This window comes from Rhinichthys klamathensis, unplaced genomic scaffold, assembly GCF_029890125.1.
Source record: "Rhinichthys klamathensis goyatoka isolate OS25496 unplaced genomic scaffold, OSU_Roscu_1.1 h1tg000036l_1, whole genome shotgun sequence".
Classification (NCBI taxonomy): domain Eukaryota; kingdom Metazoa; phylum Chordata; class Actinopteri; order Cypriniformes; family Leuciscidae; genus Rhinichthys; species Rhinichthys klamathensis.
The window spans coordinates 518,110-537,729 of record NW_026606584.1 but is presented as its reverse complement, the minus strand read 5'-3'; the positions used below and the strand labels follow the sequence as shown (position 1 = coordinate 537,729).

Here is a 19,620-nt window from a genome sequence, read left to right as displayed (position 1 = left end):
ACTTGCTGTCACTTTGCTGAGAGCGCTCAGTGTTTCTCACACACTCAATGAGAGAGAGAGTCTTACATACCACGCAGAATTGAAGTGTACATGACGTCTACATGTAAATGATATTATTTGTTGTATTTTCCTGTAAAAAATAATGGAGTTCATTTGGAATTATTCAGCTTTTATGAGCAAGCAGAAACTAATGCGCAAACGCAGACGTGATAATATTCATGAACCCAGCAGCTCATCAATCCTTAGTGTGGTTTATATTGTTATTAGTATCAGAATTCGTAGTAGTATAAGTATAACTATTCGTTGTTAGTTTTTTTACATTTCAAACTTGTAAATGATTTGAATGATTACTGTGTGATGTTTTTCAGTATAGTTGCACTATTTAAAGGGACACTTCACCCATTTGCATTAAGCTTTGTATCTTTAGAAACCCAGTCATATTTTTGAATGGTCATGGTTTATTCCCTTATTTTCCCCTGAGATGGGAGAAATAAGGATTTAAGTGTTCCACTTCCTGCTTTTTATGACGCAAAATGACGATTTTTACGTCATAAAAAGCAGGAAGTCCCATTTCTTTGTATAAGGGTTGAGACTACAAACACTAGCTCATCATTTATCCAGGGTGTGGGACCCACTCACGCTACAGACCTATTACAGATCAGTGGGTGGGACTTCACTTGCAGATACTGAAATCAATATCAGCCATCTTGTTTGGAAGCTAAGCTAACAAGCGCTGTGGAGATAGGAAGTTACGACAATGACGGAAGAAACTAAACATGATATGGAAGAAGAGGATTTTGAAATTCTGCTGCTCGAATCCGATGTTCGTGGCTATCTTTACGAGCCGCAATATAGTGAAGAGCAGCTGAGGCTGATGGAGGAACAGGAGGCGGCTGCTGCGGCTTCTGCAGTCGAGGCAGAAGACCTGCCTGTCGCGGATGAGGAGCCCGGACTGGCTCGAGCTGAGGCGGACTGCTGGTGCCTGTGCTCTCGCTGTGCGCTACGGACACAGATAGAGTCCGTCTGCTGCAGAGAATTTCAACGATGGCAATTTCTCCTGGACAAAATCTCTGAATCAGACAAGTACACGGACGTTTGTGTTGTGATGTGAACCATCCTAGTTTCGCACCGCATATGTTCTGACTGAACATCCCGGTATCATGCAATAATTCACCATATAGAAAGAAATACAAACGAGGAGTAATTCACTAATGAGTTTGCCAATGTAATGGGGTTCGTTGTTGTGGGAAGGAGGAGGCGGGAACCGGTGAACATTCAAACATTTTAATAAAATAAACAAATACAAAACAACAGTATAAGCCAGCAGGCACTCACGGACGACTGCTGGCCACACACAACAGAAACAAAACACAACATAAAATCAGGCCTGTTCCTCTCTCGATCTGCACTGTCGTCGCTCCTCCTTTTATGCTTCCGCTCCTCCGTGAGAGTTACGAGACCGGTGCGTCTCACAGGTGTCATTCATTAGCACTCACGCCACCGGCCTCGCGCCGTCCTCTCACGTCCCTCTGCCTCGTCCTGCTCGCCACAGCCAACTAACTAGAAATTTTGTGTGAAATGAATTTCAAACTCTGGTGGCAGCTTGCCTTGTAGACGGAAGAGTGATTTCTCTGATGTTTGCGCTGTTCTGGATTAGTGGGAGTGGCTTAAGGAGCTGTGCAATGTGGTGCATTGTGGGAGTTGTTGTTTTGCATCAAGTTTTGCAACAAGTGTTGTTTTGCGTCTTTTCTTGGTCAAGAGGGCATCAAATTCAAAATTTCTTTTACATTTCAACTACATATATGACCCACTTTCAATAAAGATTAATGTTGAAATGGGTGAAATGCTCCTTTAAACATTATCTGCACTTTTACAGAAGAAATGTATGTATATGCAACTTTTCCATTTCTGCAAGGGATGGTGTTTGGATTTTTACTGTTTTTTTAATTATTTTATGTACGGTAATTGGTATTTTATAAGAGCCTATTTGATGAAGGGTACATTTTACTTTGCATGCAGCTATCACTTGTAACCAAAAACAGTGGTGAATATGGTATTATATTTATATCGTCATTGATATCGTTATCACAATAAATGCCAGAACATATCGTGATATATTTTTAAGTCCATATCGCCCATACCTACTTTGGTTTCCATGTGAAGCAAGGTGGATTGCCTTTGCAGACATCACAGATTAATGGGTTTCTACAATCTTTACTTGCATGCCCAGTCTTCAAGCACCCAAAACAGGATATATTTTATTCTTTTTCTCTGTGTATCATGTTCTTTAGACGAGAACACCTTTCCAATGAATGGCAGCCTTTACAGGTAATGCACATTTTATTATTGTCTTTTGGTTGAGCAGAACTAGTACAGGTGATTTGTACTTCAGATGAACAAACTCTGAAACTGTATGAACAGCTGCAACAGTTGCAAGGACTTTACTGGTAGATTTAGGCTTAGCTTTGACACAAAATGAAAAGGATGACTGTGCACCCTGTAAATCGCCAAACAATGGATCAGAAAGACTGATGTTCAATACCTGATGTTCAATAAACCTCACCAAATCAGAAAACATGGCCCTGTTGCCACGACACTCTTGTAGCTCACAGGCAGCAGCCCTCCACTTTTCTCAAAACTTGTAAGGCAGCTTCATCACAATTTATGGTTAGATGGAACATTCATTTCATCCATATGCTGTAAATCTTCAATTACATTACAACAGCTTCTCACAAAAATTGAAAAAGCAACAAATAATCAACATCTTCAAACTTTATCATAGGCCAGCTCATGCCCTTCTCCATATATGCTGCTGTTACTTTAATTTCACTGCCAAAATATTCTTTGAGCAGATTCTTGCTCGATCATATCCTTGATCAGCTGTCATATTGTGACAACTACGGACTAACTCTCTTGGGCTTTCTCTTGTATATTGCTCTAGATAGTAAAGGCATTCTTGCTTGTCACCTGTTTTTTTATTTTTTTTCAATGGCTTGTTCAAAAGAGCCATACTGCAATGGATCTCCATTAAACTCTAATATCCTTTGAGGTGGAAGGGATCCAAAGCTTGCTGTTAAAGCAATTGAGCAGTAATGTTATTTTGCTGCTGTACAACATCATACAAGGTAGGACTTTGAGTAGAAACGTGAGAGGTAATTTGAGGAGGCAACAAATGTGTGTGAATGTTATGTTCAGGCCCATAGGAACTTAAATTTTTCTGCTTTGCAGATGAAGGTTTATAGTGCATTGAAGCATGTGCTTGTTTGCATGCTTGATCTCTCCTTTGGATGTACAATCAAACTGTCATGTTGAGAACTTGCATTTCGTTGCTGTAAAGGCACCTTTGGGTTAGAGCATTTATTTGTTTTCCATGATTTTACATGCTTCACTTAAAGCTGCTGTCCGTAACTTTTTTAAGTTAAAAATAATCCAAAATAATTATATTAAAAAAAACATATTCTGCCAGTGGTCAAAACTATCTGCTTGCCATAGCTAGATTCAAAACGGTTAGCTTGTAATAATGATTTTAATTCCAGTGGTACTGGTGGGTTTCCGCAGGAAATTCGAGCATGTCTTTGCGTCATTACGTCACACCCGTACACATAAAGAAGGAGTTTCGGCTAGCCGGCTATACTGCGCGTGACGAGATGTTTAGATGTATAGGCTTTTCTCGCAGCACTTAATTAATTAAACTTATGGCATCCAGAAAGATCCAAACAACAATCATCAGTGTCAACTGGAGATTCAGCAGTTATAAAACCCAAAAGACTTCATACTTCGGATTTAAGGTGGCTAGAGAAAGAGAAAGAAACCGTCTCATGCGAACACAAGGATACACATCGGTGGGGCTTTTGAAAAGTGCGTGAACTCCGTGTTTTAAAGAGGTTCAAAACGGAAGAAGACATTTCAATAGTTCAATCGTGTAACAGTACGTTTTCTTAATTCACACAGTTATGGAGTTTCCTTTGTTGTGCCTTCTCGTTTTGCTATTATGGAGAATATGAATTCTGAACTACACAGCAGGTAACCATAAAACACATTAAATTTAACATTAGTCACGCGATGCTGATGTTGTTAACAGGAACAATTTGAGAACAAAGTAGGCTATAATTTGCACGGTCCTGTAAATCGCGTTGATTAAATCTAACGAAGCTTATCATGTCGAATGCTTTTTTCCCCTTAGTTGGTCAGAACAAAAATGGATTTTACTTACTTGTTCAGAAGACATTTTCTTATGAAAATTCTTATGTTGGTCAAACTTTCAAAAAGTGAATCTGTGATTCTGTATGACAGTATCCACACAGCGCGGTGACTGACAGCAGCACTCGCCTCAAAGCATTGTGTTCATCCGCGCTGTTTCATGCCGATTTACAACCCACATAAAGATGATAATTCCGCGAATCACTGCAGTTACAGATTTCGAACAGAGAGATGGCGACAAAGAGGAAAAGCTACGGACTGCAGCTTTAATATGCATTCATTCCTTCAACACTTCCTTCGCTTGATCCCAACATAGACATTTTTGCAGTAGCAGCAGCTAATTTTGATTCCATTTATAATTGTTCAATTTCTCTCTTCAGTTTCTTCTTTTGTCTTTGGAGATCTTCCTCTTTGGCCTCAAGAACATGCAATTTCTTTAAAGCGGCTACAGATTGCAAAAGGCTGCTTTTTCAGCTTTTGCTTTGAGACGAGCAGATGCAGTGCTTGAAGCCTTTAAAGAACCAGACTAGGAGTAAGTTTTAAAGCAAGATCCTTTCTTTGAAGCATTGGATATACTGTCATCAGAATTTATATTTGTGTCTATTAAAGACATTCCATCATCATATAAAACCTCAGCATCAGATAACCATTGTTTGACATCAGTGATAAACTCATTATTTTCTTTCATTTTTTTATTTTTTTTTGACAAGCCACCTTTGTTGCTCTCCATACTCCGTTTGAAGCATTGGCATTTTCAGCAATGAATTATGCGTTTCAATGGCATCTTTGCACAGTGTTTCAAAACTCTTGAAATATTTTTGCACATCAGAAACTGTTTCTTTGGTAACTTTTCCGGAAAGAAGATCGTTGACCCTTTGTTCAACTTTATTTGCTCAAATGAATTTTTGATTTACATTGGTCTATTAAGAATTTGCAAAAGCAATGAAACACCTTTGTCAGTCCTTTTCCATACTCTTGTCTTTGTTTCAACAGGGCTATTTCTTTCAATAACAGCATAGCCATGTACTGAATTACTTTCAACTTTCAACATCAGCATCATCCTTTGCAATCCTGAATTCATCATCATTAATTTTTCAAATGACGCTCATTGCGCACATAAGCGTGTTTCCTTTCAAAGCACGTTCAATAAGCAAGCCACAAAGCGAAGATAATAATACTGAACAGAGTGAGATCCACTTCAACACAACAGAACGCAGCAAGCCCAAAGCACCGTTGAACTGCAGAACAACACAATCATTCGAACTCAGGCCGCGATTCAAACTTCATACTTCGTCCCGTATCCCGTATCATCCCAAAATGTGATCAATATCGCTCAAAGAAGGTCACTCACCAGCATTTCGTAGAGCTTCGAAGATTTCTCCACATTATCAAGCATAAACACTCTGTTCAGTTCAAGACAGCAAGACTCTGAGCGATCCCGGTCTAATAGTAGTCACTCACTCTGCCATATGTGCAAGTCAAAACCTTCCAATGCACAAGAAAACTAAATTCCAAACAATATCCTAGCCCGAGATGGTTCTTACTTTAGTAGTGGCTTTCCTATAAGCTAGGGAAATGTGGTAAGATGTTCTTCATGCATAGTTTGGAATAAACAATGTCCACACAGCGATATCCATTTCAAAATGCTTTGTTGTCCATTTAATGAAATGTATAGGCTATCTTACAGAGTTTAAAAGCAGTGGTTCTATGGTAAGAACCATATGTTTCCTCCACCTGTCCCTTCCTGATACAACCCATGGGAGGTTAAAATATCATGAGATATTAACAGGTGACCACACCTACACCACTGGTGTACACCGTCATCTAGTGGTTGAAGAATCAATACATTTGGCTCCTACAAATGCTTTGCCATTTTTTACCAAAGCTAGGAGATTTTTCTTGTGCTTGTAGGTAAGTTCCAGATTATAAAATATTTATTTGAGGGGTAGTTAAATGAAATTCTGCAGTGAAATGTAGATCATTCAAATGCAACACGCTTACCCTCACCTGACTGACGATGCTGTTCTCTCTCTTTGTCACCCCTTGGAATGAAAGTTTGTATATCCATATGGATAAATAAAATAAATAAATAGATAAGTAGATCACTTCTAGCTAACAACATATTTAAAAAAAAAAATCTATTATAAAATTCACAGGCATTTTTGTGAGCTAACTAAATTAATCAATCACTTCAAAAAGCTTTCATCGATGATGACTAAATAAAGCCACAAATGATGCCAAATTAGAAGAGATAAGCAAGCATTCTTTTAGCAGTTAATGTTGTGGTTCCTTCTCTTTTTGGGAAATCACTTCGGTAACACTTTATTTTGATGGTCCCTTTTGAACATTCTGTTGACTATAAGTAACTTTGCAACTACATGTTAACTAACTCTCATTAGAGTATTAGTAGACTGTCTGCTTAATATCTGCTAACTCTTTATTGTGATGCTCCTCCAACAGACATTCTACTGACTATAAGTAACTTTGCAACTACGTCAACTTATTCTATCCCTAACCCTACCAGTCTACTAATACTCTACTAACACTAGTGAGAGTTAGGAGAGATGTTGGTGCAACGTTACTTATAGTCAACTGAATGTGTTAAAGGGACCATCAAAATAAAGTGAACCCATCACTTCTCAGAGATCTTTGATGCCAGAAATATTAAACTTTATTTTAAGCCGAGCATCTCCTGCAGGAGATCACTCCCGATCATTGCCCAGCTTTTACATACATACCATAGACCCTTGTCCAAAGATGGTAATTATTGATAGATTATTTTTGGGGTCTTGTACCATGTGACTTTCTCAGAATGGAATGGCAACATTCCATGCCTTTTTTCAGGCTTCCAAAAGTCAACTCAAAGGCACACACAGAGGAAATAATAGTGTACAAATATATAGCTAAATTACTTATTTTCTAAATAATAAAATCTTTTACATTAACAAACTAACATTATCAATCAATTCTGTGCTAAGTAAATTAGACTTGGAAAATGGGATGTTCTCATTCAACTAATTAATACAAATTCATATACTACTCCTTATCACAGTGATAAGCATTAGCCTGGTAGTTACCTCTCCTCAGCTACAACGTCATATTATGAATTATCGCCTGCAAGTCGAAAAGATTCCACAGGGAAAAGTGAAGGAGGAGGAGCACAGCGAAGGGGTTAGGCTGAGGCGTATGATGAGGATGCGCATGATATTTTTGCTTCAGCTGGAATTACAGTCAGCCTTCTAGTTTTGAATAATTCTTGTTTAAATAAGTAATTGTGTAACTAATAACATTCAATGAATAGAAAAGCCTATTTCAGACGTATCTACTGTAAACTACCTCATCAGACAAAGATTTATCAAGATGCTTGAAATGCACCTGATGCTTACATAAAGCCATTATGCTTATATAATTGAAACCCCCCATTTCATCACCGGATTGTTAACAACTAGTTTTACAGTATGGATGGATCACCTTTGTGTTGGCTACTTAGTCATTGGAAGAGAATTTATGCCTCTCTTTTAATAGAAAGCTTAAATTACCTTAATATTGGAACAATGACGGTGATTGTTAGACTGAAATATTCAGCTCTTCTACTGCTGTGCAATGTTAGTCATTAAAGAAATGTTACTCTTTATGGGTCACCTTTGTGGGTCTCTTCACTGTTGCTGTATTCTTTGTTCCATAGGAGGATCTAATCCACTTGGGAGCAAAGTTCTCCCCATGCATCAGACGAGACAGTCAAATAGTGAAGCTAGCACAGCAGACCAAAGATCTAGAGAGAGAGTCCGGCTGCTGTGTACAGAACGATGGATCTGGATGTGTGCAGACCCAGAATGACGACTGCTCGGTACAAATGCACACACACACACACACACACACACACAAACATACATTCATGAACAATAATAAACAATACACAAACAGCAAAGCAGTTGTGTCCAGTGAAGATTAATCGCAGTCAAAATTTCAAACAAAGCTCTTGTCGACCATCCAGAGGAAGCAAGCTGAACATAAATTTTAATTACTTTTAATTCAGTGTGACTTGTAAGTAAAAATATGTCTTAATTTTGGTGCTTCCTCTTTAATAGGATTATGACTACTAAATACATTTTTGCTTTTTTCTTTGTCCAGGAGACTTTAGCAACATTTATAAAATGGAATGCAGACATGCCGAGATCTTCAGGTGCAGTCTGTCATCAGGACCCAAGGTAAATTTCAATGAAATATCTCTCATTCTGTGAGAAAATTTTTAGCTTTTATTTTATTGTTTTTTCTTTGCAATCCATGCTGGGAGCAGAACTTGTGAGGAGCCAGCCTCATCAGGACCCCATGTTTGGCCTGATGACATTGCAGAGTGGCCGGTGAGAAATGTTCACCAATGTTTTCATATCAAATAAATAACGTTTGTGTGTATGTGTATATGTTGGAGGAAGGGTTTAGGAATACAGCTCTTGAGTACCCCCACCAAAAGTAATTGGACAATTGACTCAAAAGCTGTTTCATGGACAGGTGTGGACTACTCCCCCATAATTGATTCATCAATAAAGCAGGTAAAAGGTCTGGAGTTGATTCTAAGTGCAGTATTTGCATTTGGAGGCTATTGCTGTGAACCCATATCATGCGGTCAACGGAGCTTTTCATGCAAGTGAAACAGGCCATCATTAGGCTTCAAAAATAAAACAAATCAATCAGAGAGATAGCAGGAACATAAGAAGTGGCCAAATCAACAGTTTGGTACATTCTGAGAAAAAAAATAATTCACTGGTGAGCTCAGCAAAATGAAAAGACGACATAAAAAGTGGTAGATGATTAGGATCTTCTCCATGGTAAAAGTGAAGCCAAGTGAAGAACACTATTCAGGAGCTAGGCGTGTCATTGTCAAAGTCTACAGTCAAGAGAAGACTTCACGATAGCAAATACAGAGGGTTCAACAAGGTGCAAGCCTCAAGAATAGAAAGTCCAGATTAGCCTTTCTATTAGACCAAAAAAAAAAAACATCTAAAAAAGCCAGACCAGTTCTGGAAAAGCATTCTTAGGACGTAGGAAACTAAGATCAACCTGTACCAGATTGACAGGAAGAAAAAAGTATGGAGAAGGGCAGGCTTGAAATAGCTCATGATCCAAAGTATACAACATCATCTGTAAAACACAGTGGAGGCAGTGTCATGGCATGGGCATGCATGGCTTCCAGTGGCACTGGTGTTTATTGATGATGTGACAGAAGCAGCCGGATGAATTCGGGAAGAATATAGGGATATACTCTCTGCCCAGATTCAGCCAAATGCAGCAAAGTTTATTGGATGGTGCTTCACAGTACAGATGGACAATGACTCAAAATGCACTGTAAAAGCCACCCAGGAGTTTTTGAAGGAAAAGAAGTGGAAGATTTTCCAATGGAGTCAATCACCTGATCTCAACCAGATCGAGGCAGGCATCTCAACCATGCTCAACCATGCATCTCACTTGCTGAAGACAAAACTAAAGGAACACGAATAAACATCAACTGAAGACAGCTGCAGTAAAGGCCTGGCAAAGCATCATAAAGGAAGCATTAGTAGTGATGTTATATTGGTGATGTCCATGGGTTCCAGACTTTAGGCAGTCATTAGGGACTTTAAGCAACAGCTGCTGATGGAATGGCAGTAAAGTACACTGTTAACTGTTGTAGCCAAAGAATGCAAAAATCAATAAAGCAATAATAAAGAGGATGACATATCAAATCATTTAACAAAATACAAAAAAAGTATTTTAAAAAAGCAAGAAGAACGGTTGCTTTTGGCATTAAATTATATACAGATCAATTAAAATGCAACATAACCAGAAAATAAAACATTTACTTATCTAATCTGTCTCGTATTAACGACTATGGCAAATCAGCTGTTCTTTCGTAGTAGATGTTACAGTAGAACGTCACGAAGTAGCAGTTAAAGTCGCACATGCGCCATAGAACGTCAGAACGTCGGTGCCGTTTCATCAGCAGCTGTTGCTTAACCCTCTGGGGTCTGAGGTGTTTTCGGGGTCCTTGAGATGTTTTGGCATGCTCTGACATTTCTGCTTTTTTCAGTTGCTTATAAACATATTAATGGCACAGGTGAAAGTACACTCTATATAACACACACAGGGCTACCATAATATGTGAGCAACATGTATGTACATGTTTGTATTTTTGAGAGAATATTGTTTATGCGTGGTTATTGAAAAAACTAAAAAATAAAGTTTCTAATATAAGGCCACAAATAACATACTAAATATCTGTCCACAAGACTTTTGACTAGTGGATGTTGTCGCCTAGAGTTTTTGCTTCAAATTGATCTGAAAATCATTCTGCCTAATCATTCACATAAAACAATAGATTGTTTTAAATTGTGAAAAACATTTTTTTTGTTTGCAAAGGCAATATGCGGATGGGCGGAACGGCCCAACCCCCTCATGAATAATTAGGCAGTTCTCACCTGAGCAGACTGCATACTAATGAGCCTTTCATTCAGGGGTGTCACACAAGAAAGAATGCAAGGGCAATATATATATAAATAAATAAATATTTATACACACACACATACACACACACATATACACTACCGTTCAAAAGTTTGGGGTCAGTGAGAATTTTATTTTTATTTTTTGGACGAAAGAAATCAATACTTTTATTTATCAAGGAATAATTAATTTGATCGAAAGTGACAGTAAAGACATTTATAATGTTACAAAAGTCTTTTGAACTTCCTATTCATCAAAGAATCCAAAAAAAAAAAAAAAAACTGTACAACTGACAGACCAACAACTGTTTCAACATTGATAATAATAATAAATGTTTCTTGAGCATCAAATCCTCATATTATACTGATTTGTGAAGGATCATTTGACACTGAAGACACTGACACTGGTGATGCTGAAAATTCAGCTTTGATCACAGGAATAAATAACACTTTACTATATATTCACACAGAAAATAGCTGATTTACACTGGAATAATATTTAATACTATAACTGATTTTTGTTGTATTTTTAATCAAATAAGCGCAGCCATGGTTAGCAGAAGAGAATTCTTTTAAAAGTATTTAAAATCGTACCGACCCCAAACTTTTGAACGGTAGTGTATATATATATATATATATATATATATATATATATATATATATATATATATACAAACAATCAAAATATAAATGAAAGCCAAAAGCACATTTTTAGTCACACCTTTTAGCCATCCACATCCCATTTTTAGCCATCCACCGCGGTAAAAATAAACCAGTCGCATTTCAAAGTCGTTCGCGAAATGACCGCCAGGTGGCGCAAAGGGACATTTAGCAAAACGTAAGTGAGGCTAATGTCTGTAGCCTAAGGATGAAATACTACAAGTTATGGTAATTTCCAAATAAGCCTACAACAAACATTTATAGCCTACTCCGTAATTGTTGGTCATACAGATAAGATATAATCTTTTAAAACTGTAAAAGGCTAAAGTATAGGCCTACACTCACAGGCTAAAGACAAAACGTTTTCTCGCTCATGTGAGAAACAGACGTTTGGGTATTTTTCAGTGAGAAAATTCATAGCCGAGCGGTAGAACTTACGGTTCATCATCAAGATGACACGGGTTCAAATCCCGCACAAACATGGTCTGTTGTAAGTTTTATATTTATTTAGATTTGTCTAGCTCTAAAACTCTGTTACACCATACAGTTTTTTTGCTTATATTTATAAAATACAATTATCATGCATTTCCATTACACTAAGGAACAAAATAGTATCCAACAGAACGACTTTGCATCTGTATAATAATAGGCTACCAATCGTAATTTCAAAAGCAGTTCTGTAAAAAATAAATTATATATAGCCTATATATATATATATATCTACTTTTTTTTTTTTTTTTTTTTTAGGACTGCCAACTCTCACGCATTGAGCGTGAGACTCACGCAATTGACCCAAATCTCATGCTCTCACGCCACACCCCCGATTTCTCACGCTGAAGTGTCAACCCGGTCGGTCAAATTCCTAAAAGATATAGTTTATCTATAGATCTACCTGTTGAGCCACTCGTGATCGACTAGTTATACCGCAAATTAGTTAAAATATCCCGTAATCTATATCTAGAGCGAGCGTGCATGCGAGACAGATTGTGCTCCAAACCATGCGCGCGCATGGCAGAGAGGTCTGTTCCCTACAACCTAGAGTTTTTAAAAACATGGTTTTAAGTAAAGTGTGATTTGCCAGGGGGGACTAGGATTTCCTTCTCGTCTAAACATCCCTGCTTCTGCTGAATTATTTTAATCCCCACACCCCTCCCTCCACAGCTAATCAATGCTATAGGCTACTTCACCAATATCAAATATATAAAATAGAGATATGCAACAGGCACGTTTAAACGACAAACAATAAAATCAAAACCAGCGTTTCAGTTGTTCATTAGTTCCAGTGGCCCTAATGCATGCACGGCTTTTCAAAATTTCACAAAGCGTGTTGAGATTATTTTGAATGAAATATTGAAGTTTATAATTAAGTGTTTTGGCACACCACGCCGAGTGGCCCTATGCATTTTTCTAAAGTCGGGTTTTATTCTGGCATGGTGAGTTAGTGTTCGACAAACGCGGCGCGTTCATTTAGATTAATTTATTTTTCTCATTATTACAGCTAAAATAACTTAATAGGCGACTCCGTAATTTTTTGGTCATATAGAGTAGCTTACATCGTTCAAAACTGTAAACTTGTATTCATATTAGGCTAACGACAAAAACAGTATATCTGTAGTCTCTGTCTCCGGGAACTGCGCGTCACAAAAATGAACCGAAAGCCACTTCAGCTCAGTCACGATAAGAAATCGGCTATGTCTAAAGCCTTTAAATGTCTAAATATTTAGGCTAATAAATGTTATCTGATTATGTAGGCTAATCCATATGAAAACGAGAGGTACAGAGGATCTACTCAAACATGTAGCCTATGTAAGCGCTTCCCAATGAGAAAATGACAAGACAAGGGTGAAAATCTCGCTCTAATTAAATGTAGGCTAAATCGCCCTGAATTAAAATGTAAAAACAGATCAAATAAAATGTTGCGATATTGTTTCATTTAAGTTCATAATTATTCTATAAATGTTATTTAATTTAGCAGCATTACCACGAAGCACCGTGTTTCATATTTATTTGAATAATACAAAAAATAAAAACTTAATTCACAAATTGCATGGTTGTAAGGATCCAAAGATCCCTGTAGACTTTAATATTGAGTTGAACATTTTGTTCATGACAACAAATTAACATGCGTTTTTTCAGATTATATTTAGTTTTGCTTGGAAAAAGCTGGCCCAAACCAGTTTTATTTCATCAATTATTGAAATAATGAAATATTTAGTAATAAACTTTTATGACAGAAATATCACTAGGCTATATGTAACTTAAATCATTTAATTCCTTCATTATCAACACTGTCTAGAATAGCGATTTAAGTGTGAATTGTGACTTCTCTTTGTGTTAAGTCAGCCTCAGACTCCGATAGCCGGTGGGGGGTTGGAGGGACAGTTGCTGGACAAAGGTGTTAATGTTCCTCTTTCATATGGAGAGTGTCGGATAGCCAGCCTGATGAGCAGGCAAAATTATTGTAAGGATAAATCTGTGTCTAAATGTAGGCCCCATATCTTATTAAATTATAAATATTGTAGTTTATTTATTGTAGCCTATTTAAAGTTTTTTTCACACAAAATTTCAATTGAAGTTATTGTAAGGTGAATTCAACAAGGCATGCTGTGTCTTTGAAGCAACAATTAAAGGCTAAATAATTTTTTCGTGATTTGTATGGCTGACACGCAGCGACATATACAGTATTATCAGCTGTATGATGTTTTTACCCTGAAATGTTTAATTTCGAGAGAGACCCGCGCAGCGAGGGAGACTAAATAAACTTGTTAAAAAGAGATCCAGCGCGAGAGAGGCAAAGAGAAACGCATGTTTTTAATTTAATTATGTTTCTTTGGACAATTTTCGTTTTGTACTGTTTTAATTGTTTAATTTAGCTGTAATTTCTTTGGCAATACAAATTTAAAATGTCGCAAGAATAAGATTAGCCTAGTGTTTCTTATTTTGCATCGCAAAAGAAATAAACTCTAAACCCGATGCAACCCTGTTTTAAATTTAAAAAAACTGTCCCGACACTTTATTTAAACCTTGAAATGTTCGAACTTGGTTTCAAACTTAAGTAATTTTAGTGTTCTTTTACATTACACAATAATTTAGCAGACTAAAGACGAGCTTCTTCATTTTCATTTTCTGATGCAATCGGCTGACAATCTTCCTTCACCAGTTTTTGTCGTTTGTGTAGCGGCTGCGGTTCTACAGGAATGTAGCAAATTTATGTTGTAATGATAATTAAACAAAACTCTTGACTTTAAATAAGTAAACAGTTATAAACAGTTACTTATTTAAGCATCAAGGTGGTAAAATATAAACGCTGTAGGACAACATCGGTTAACAACATGTAGGCCTATGCTACTTTGAGATTCGATCTCGGGTCGATTGAAGCTCCTCGAAGCTCGTGTTGTTGCGTTGATCACTGAGCTACCGTCTGTACGCTGTTAAAGTTGTAAAGCCTCATTGATGTAGCCTAAATGTTTTTATTGCAATGTTTTATGTTGAAATGTTTTCATTATTTATTCAATTACATTTCAGTAGCCTAATTTCAGTATTGTGATTATGAATTATTTTAACTACGTTTCACTTGTTGAATTCATCTGCTACCAGCTTTCAATCGCTCTGAATCAGCGCGGTGCGGCAGTAGATTACGCATTAGAGAGAATAAACCGGAATAAACGAACACTTTTCAGAGTCTATGATTGTAGCGCCTCTTAGCGGTAAAAGGCAGCAAATACACCACACATTTTACCGCCGCGGTGGAACGGCTGATGTGGGCATTGTCATGGCTTGCCTCGACATTTGCGTTTGAATAGCGCGCACCCTCCGTGGGCGTGTCAGATTAACGCGTAATGAAGTGTAATGAGCTGGGAAAAAAATACTGACAGCACTCTCTTTTCATACAGATTGCATAAACTGAGAATATTTGTTTTTTATATAAATTACTTCATTTAAAAGAAGAGAATTCAAGCTTCATAAAGAAAAATCTCTCGTGCCTGTGTGACAAGTAATCGCGGAGTTACAGTTAATCTTAGGACGCGTTTTAGAATGGACTTCACTGACAGAGAGAACGCAGAACTCGCATCATGTTTGTTTATCTTTATTTGGTGAAAAGCACAACACTTTGTTTTTATTGTGAGCATCCACAAAAAAAAAAGAAAATTAACAGGATCTAATGATGTATCACACTTATATGTAAGATCAAAATCTACCGAGTATTTTGAGTCTCTTTTGCACTGATAAGAAAAAAAGCGAGACAATCGCGCCGGCGCGATAGCCGACCCCAGGGGGTTAAAGTCTCTATTGCATGTAAAGGGTTCTCGATAAAATATTAAAAATGAACATTTTATTTATGACTATATTCATTAGCCCAATTACATTTGAGCCCCTGAAAATGTGGGGGCTGTGTATAAAAATGGTTGCAACTTTTCACATAATATTTTTGTTCAAGCCCTTGAATTAAAGCTGTAAGTCTGCACTTCAATTTCATATTGATTGTTTAATTTCAATTGTATTCTGGTGGCATACAGAGCCAAAATTATGAAAATTGTGCCTGTGTACACACACACACACACACAGACAGAGAGAGAGTTTTATGCCTTGATTGTTTTTCACTCTCCTATTCCTCTACTGCAGATTTGTACATACCCTAAAACATGGAACCACACAGGATACAAACACATGGACTGCACACTGAAGGGCAGGCCATGCTGTATTGGAACTAAAGGAAGGTAATGAATGAACATTTGAAATAATAAAAATCAAGGTTTAGATGATGACAGTTTGCATTAAACATGTTGACAATTTTGTCATATGCTTACAGTCAAAAGCCACTAACCGAGTCTAGCTTCATACACGTAGTAATTGCCTTAAATAAATAGTTAACCCAAAAATGTTATTCTCATTTACTAACACTAATATTGTTCTAAAACCATAACTCTTCTTTCTTCCCTGGAACACAAAAATATATGTTCAAAATAATGTTCATGCTTTTCCACAATGAAAATGAATGAGGACCAGTGCTGATGAGCTCCAGAAATGACAAAAAGTACAATAATAGTATTTGTGTCAGAAACAAACTAAAATTTATGTTTACTCTAATCTTGTCATCCACAACTGTTCTCCAATCATATTATTTCAATGCATGTAAACGCAATTGCAATTTGAGAGCTTAGATGGAAAGATTTTCAGCGGTGGGAAAAATTGGTCTGGAATGACAAATGAAAAAAAACATTAAATATTTGGGTGAAGTTGCATCAGGTGCCTCATTATCTGACAGTCAAATTTTATAATCTTTATTCAAATCTGCTCCATTTTTATCCATTTATCAAGATGTGAAATTACCACTTGGGAGTACTGCCAATTCATGCGTGGATATTTCCATGAGGAGGCTACACTCTGTTCACAGGTATCCATTTACATTGAAAACATAATTTTTAGCCCAGCCATCAAAATTAAGACAACAGGACAGGTTTTTAAAAGCTTAACTTAAAAATGCTCTGTGGTTCACTTTTTTCTGAAAATAGACTTCTCTGGACAGAATTAAATGGTAATACTGGAAAATGGAGACCATTTTTTGTTGTTGTACATCATATCATCCAGCCCACTACATTTTTCATACATCATCAGGTCCACTGCCTGGATGATGTGTGTGGGTTGCTGCCATTCCTGAACCCCAGTGTCCCAGATCAGTTCTATAGACTGTGGCTCTCCCTTTTTCTTCATGCTGGGTAAGGTTTAGGTCTTTATACTCATTCTTTCTCTTGCACTCTTTCTCATGTCTATACATGGAAGGAGAGGCAGACTGAGACTATTACTAGATTTGACACTTAACACAATGGTATTGACAGTTTCTTTGACCCATGCTCATGTGATTGTTCTTTAGTTTACTACATTGCCTGGTGTCAGTGATCTTCCAAATGACTATACTTAGAGACCTGGAGAAACTAGCAGGCTGGTTACGCATTTCCATCATCTACGTTCTCAGTGGTATTACAGGAAACCTTGCCAGCGCCCTCTTCCTACCATACAGAGCAGAGGTATGGCACAAGAGCCCAGCACAGCTAAACTTCACCTAATGGATTAAAATGACCCTATGCAAACACATACTACCATTACAGAATGTTCCAGATTTAATACTTCTTTAAGCTCTGTCAAAAACATCACTGGCATTCCGATTTGTCCCTTGCTTAGTTAAAACAAACTAAAAAGGCATTTAAAGTGACACACAATAAAATTCTATGAGCCAAAACACATTAAACACATTTTCAAAACTATGCCTATATGACTTAAACTGTGTGATAATATTGCTTGTAATATTTCTGTGCAAAGTTACATCCAGTCTTTCAATTCTTGTCATGATCATGTAGAGCTGGTAAATGCGAAATATTGCCTGGTACTGTATATGCAATGACATCATGAATATCATATTCATGGTATCCTTGTATATACCTGGCAATATACTGTATCTACGTTATTATAAGTGTTCTAATAAAAATGACCTTCACATTCCTGCTTCTATACTCTCTGACAGGCATTGCCCCATAGTTGAAATGTATTGTCTATGGCAATTGCCAGAATGCTTAACTTGAAATGACCCAGAAAAATCATTTAGTTTTGATAAACTTCTGTTCACTTCCCTTTGGAGTAAAAGTGTAACCTCGTATTCTTAGTCTTAAATTTACCTATACATTTCTTTAATTGTTGACGTTTCTTAATTTTATTTATTTTTCTTATCTGCAAATTACTTGTGTACCTTTAAGCAGAAAAAAAGAAGACTGTTAATTCTTACTGTAAGATGGTCAGTTTTTTTATTATTAATTAATTTATTTATTTATTTATTTGATGGAGAGAGAAAGAGAAACAGAAAATCTGGCAAATGAGAAAGTGAGGGAGAGAGAAAGTGAGGAAAGAAAAGAAGAGGGAAGAGGAATGTGCCCCCATTGAAACCTGCCAAATATAGAAGCTTAATTAATTTACTCGAGAAGCTGTTTGGGATTACTGTGTGAAATAAATAACCCTGTCTGGAGGAAAAGGTTCCCCCCAGTGGACCATCTCTATTTAGGTATCTCTACCTTTCCTCTATTGCTGCATTTTTTCTCTGCCTCTAACCCTTCCTTTCTGGCCTTTACTTTAATTGCACAATGGTCTAATCAAGTAACCTAAAGCCACTCTAGTTGTCCTTATTCAACCTCATGTAACCTTAGCTCCCCTTCACAAATCTGATAAAACTGACAAACCTGTTCAATCTAGAGTTTAAAGAAAAAGCATAACGAAACAGACCAACACTCACACCATATGCATTCCACTATTTCAATTCTAATATTATCATATTTATATGTATAATATTTGTCCTTGTTTGCAATTTTTCAGTTGTCCACATTTTAATTGGAATTCCAATCCGATCTTTTTCCAAGTCATCAGCTTCTATAGATTAAATTCCCAGTGATGGGGGAAAACAAAAATAAGAACAAAGAACCCCAAACAAGTAATGTAACAACAAAGTTTGAAATTAGGTATTTGCTAAATAACATGGAGGAGCATTTTTTTTTCTACATGAAGGTTTTAGATTAAAATGAATGTATAATGGAAAGTGAATATTTCAGTTGCTTTTTTTCACAATCTGAATGGCAGTTCACCTAAATAGTGCTGCCGTCACTGCTTGACATGTTGTTTCAGGTACACTATTTCATATTTCTCAGGATGAAGAATATGAAAGCAAGAGATTTATTGGAAGTCTGGAAATTCAATCCCATCTTCTGCTGCCACCAGTATTGATGATAATGTAGTTTGCAGTATGCAGGAGTATGAGGCTCAGTCACTGCTGATGGATTTGATATATTAATAAAGAATTATTAAAGAGAGATTTATAAATTAGGTGTTGACGGGTTACAGTGCTGCTGTACTTCCTGACAGATTTGTGGGCAAGGCGGTTACCCACAAACTTCTAAAGTGGGGTTGACCCAGAGCTTGGGGATTTACGGTGATCCCAGTCCTGCTCTGGGTTTTTTTCTTCTCATTTCCCAAACATGTTTATACTAGAGAACTGAGGGTTGGTTACAGGTCAAATTTCAGCACTGCGTTTGACAGTTGTCTGTCTATTTACACCACTCTTACCAAGACATTCTGAAGATGCCCAGTATACGAAGTTGTTCACCCTCCACTCTGGGACTGCACGCCCTTGTTGTTCTCTTCTTGTCTCAGTGTCAGGTAGATCTGGTGATCGATGTGTGTCATCTTCTAATTAGTCCTTGGCTAATCCAGGCTCTTATCTCCACTCTCATATGCTAACGGAAAG

At 37.1% G+C, this 19,620-nt stretch overlaps 1 protein-coding gene across 1 annotated transcript in view; it reads left to right on the top strand.

Annotated features, from left to right (window-relative positions):
- The window catches only part of LOC130081162 (inactive rhomboid protein 2-like), a 134,825-nt gene that overhangs the window by 105,323 nt on the left and 9,882 nt on the right, over positions 1-19,620 (top strand). Inside the window, exons 12-18 of the mRNA XM_056246119.1 lie at positions 7,886-8,047; positions 8,332-8,408; positions 8,498-8,561; positions 15,960-16,054; positions 16,656-16,731; positions 16,953-17,053; positions 17,209-17,362. Coding sequence (XP_056102094.1) covers positions 7,886-8,047; positions 8,332-8,408; positions 8,498-8,561; positions 15,960-16,054; positions 16,656-16,731; positions 16,953-17,053; positions 17,209-17,362 — 729 coding nt within the window. The remainder of the gene's footprint in view (positions 1-7,885; positions 8,048-8,331; positions 8,409-8,497; positions 8,562-15,959; positions 16,055-16,655; positions 16,732-16,952; positions 17,054-17,208; positions 17,363-19,620) is intronic.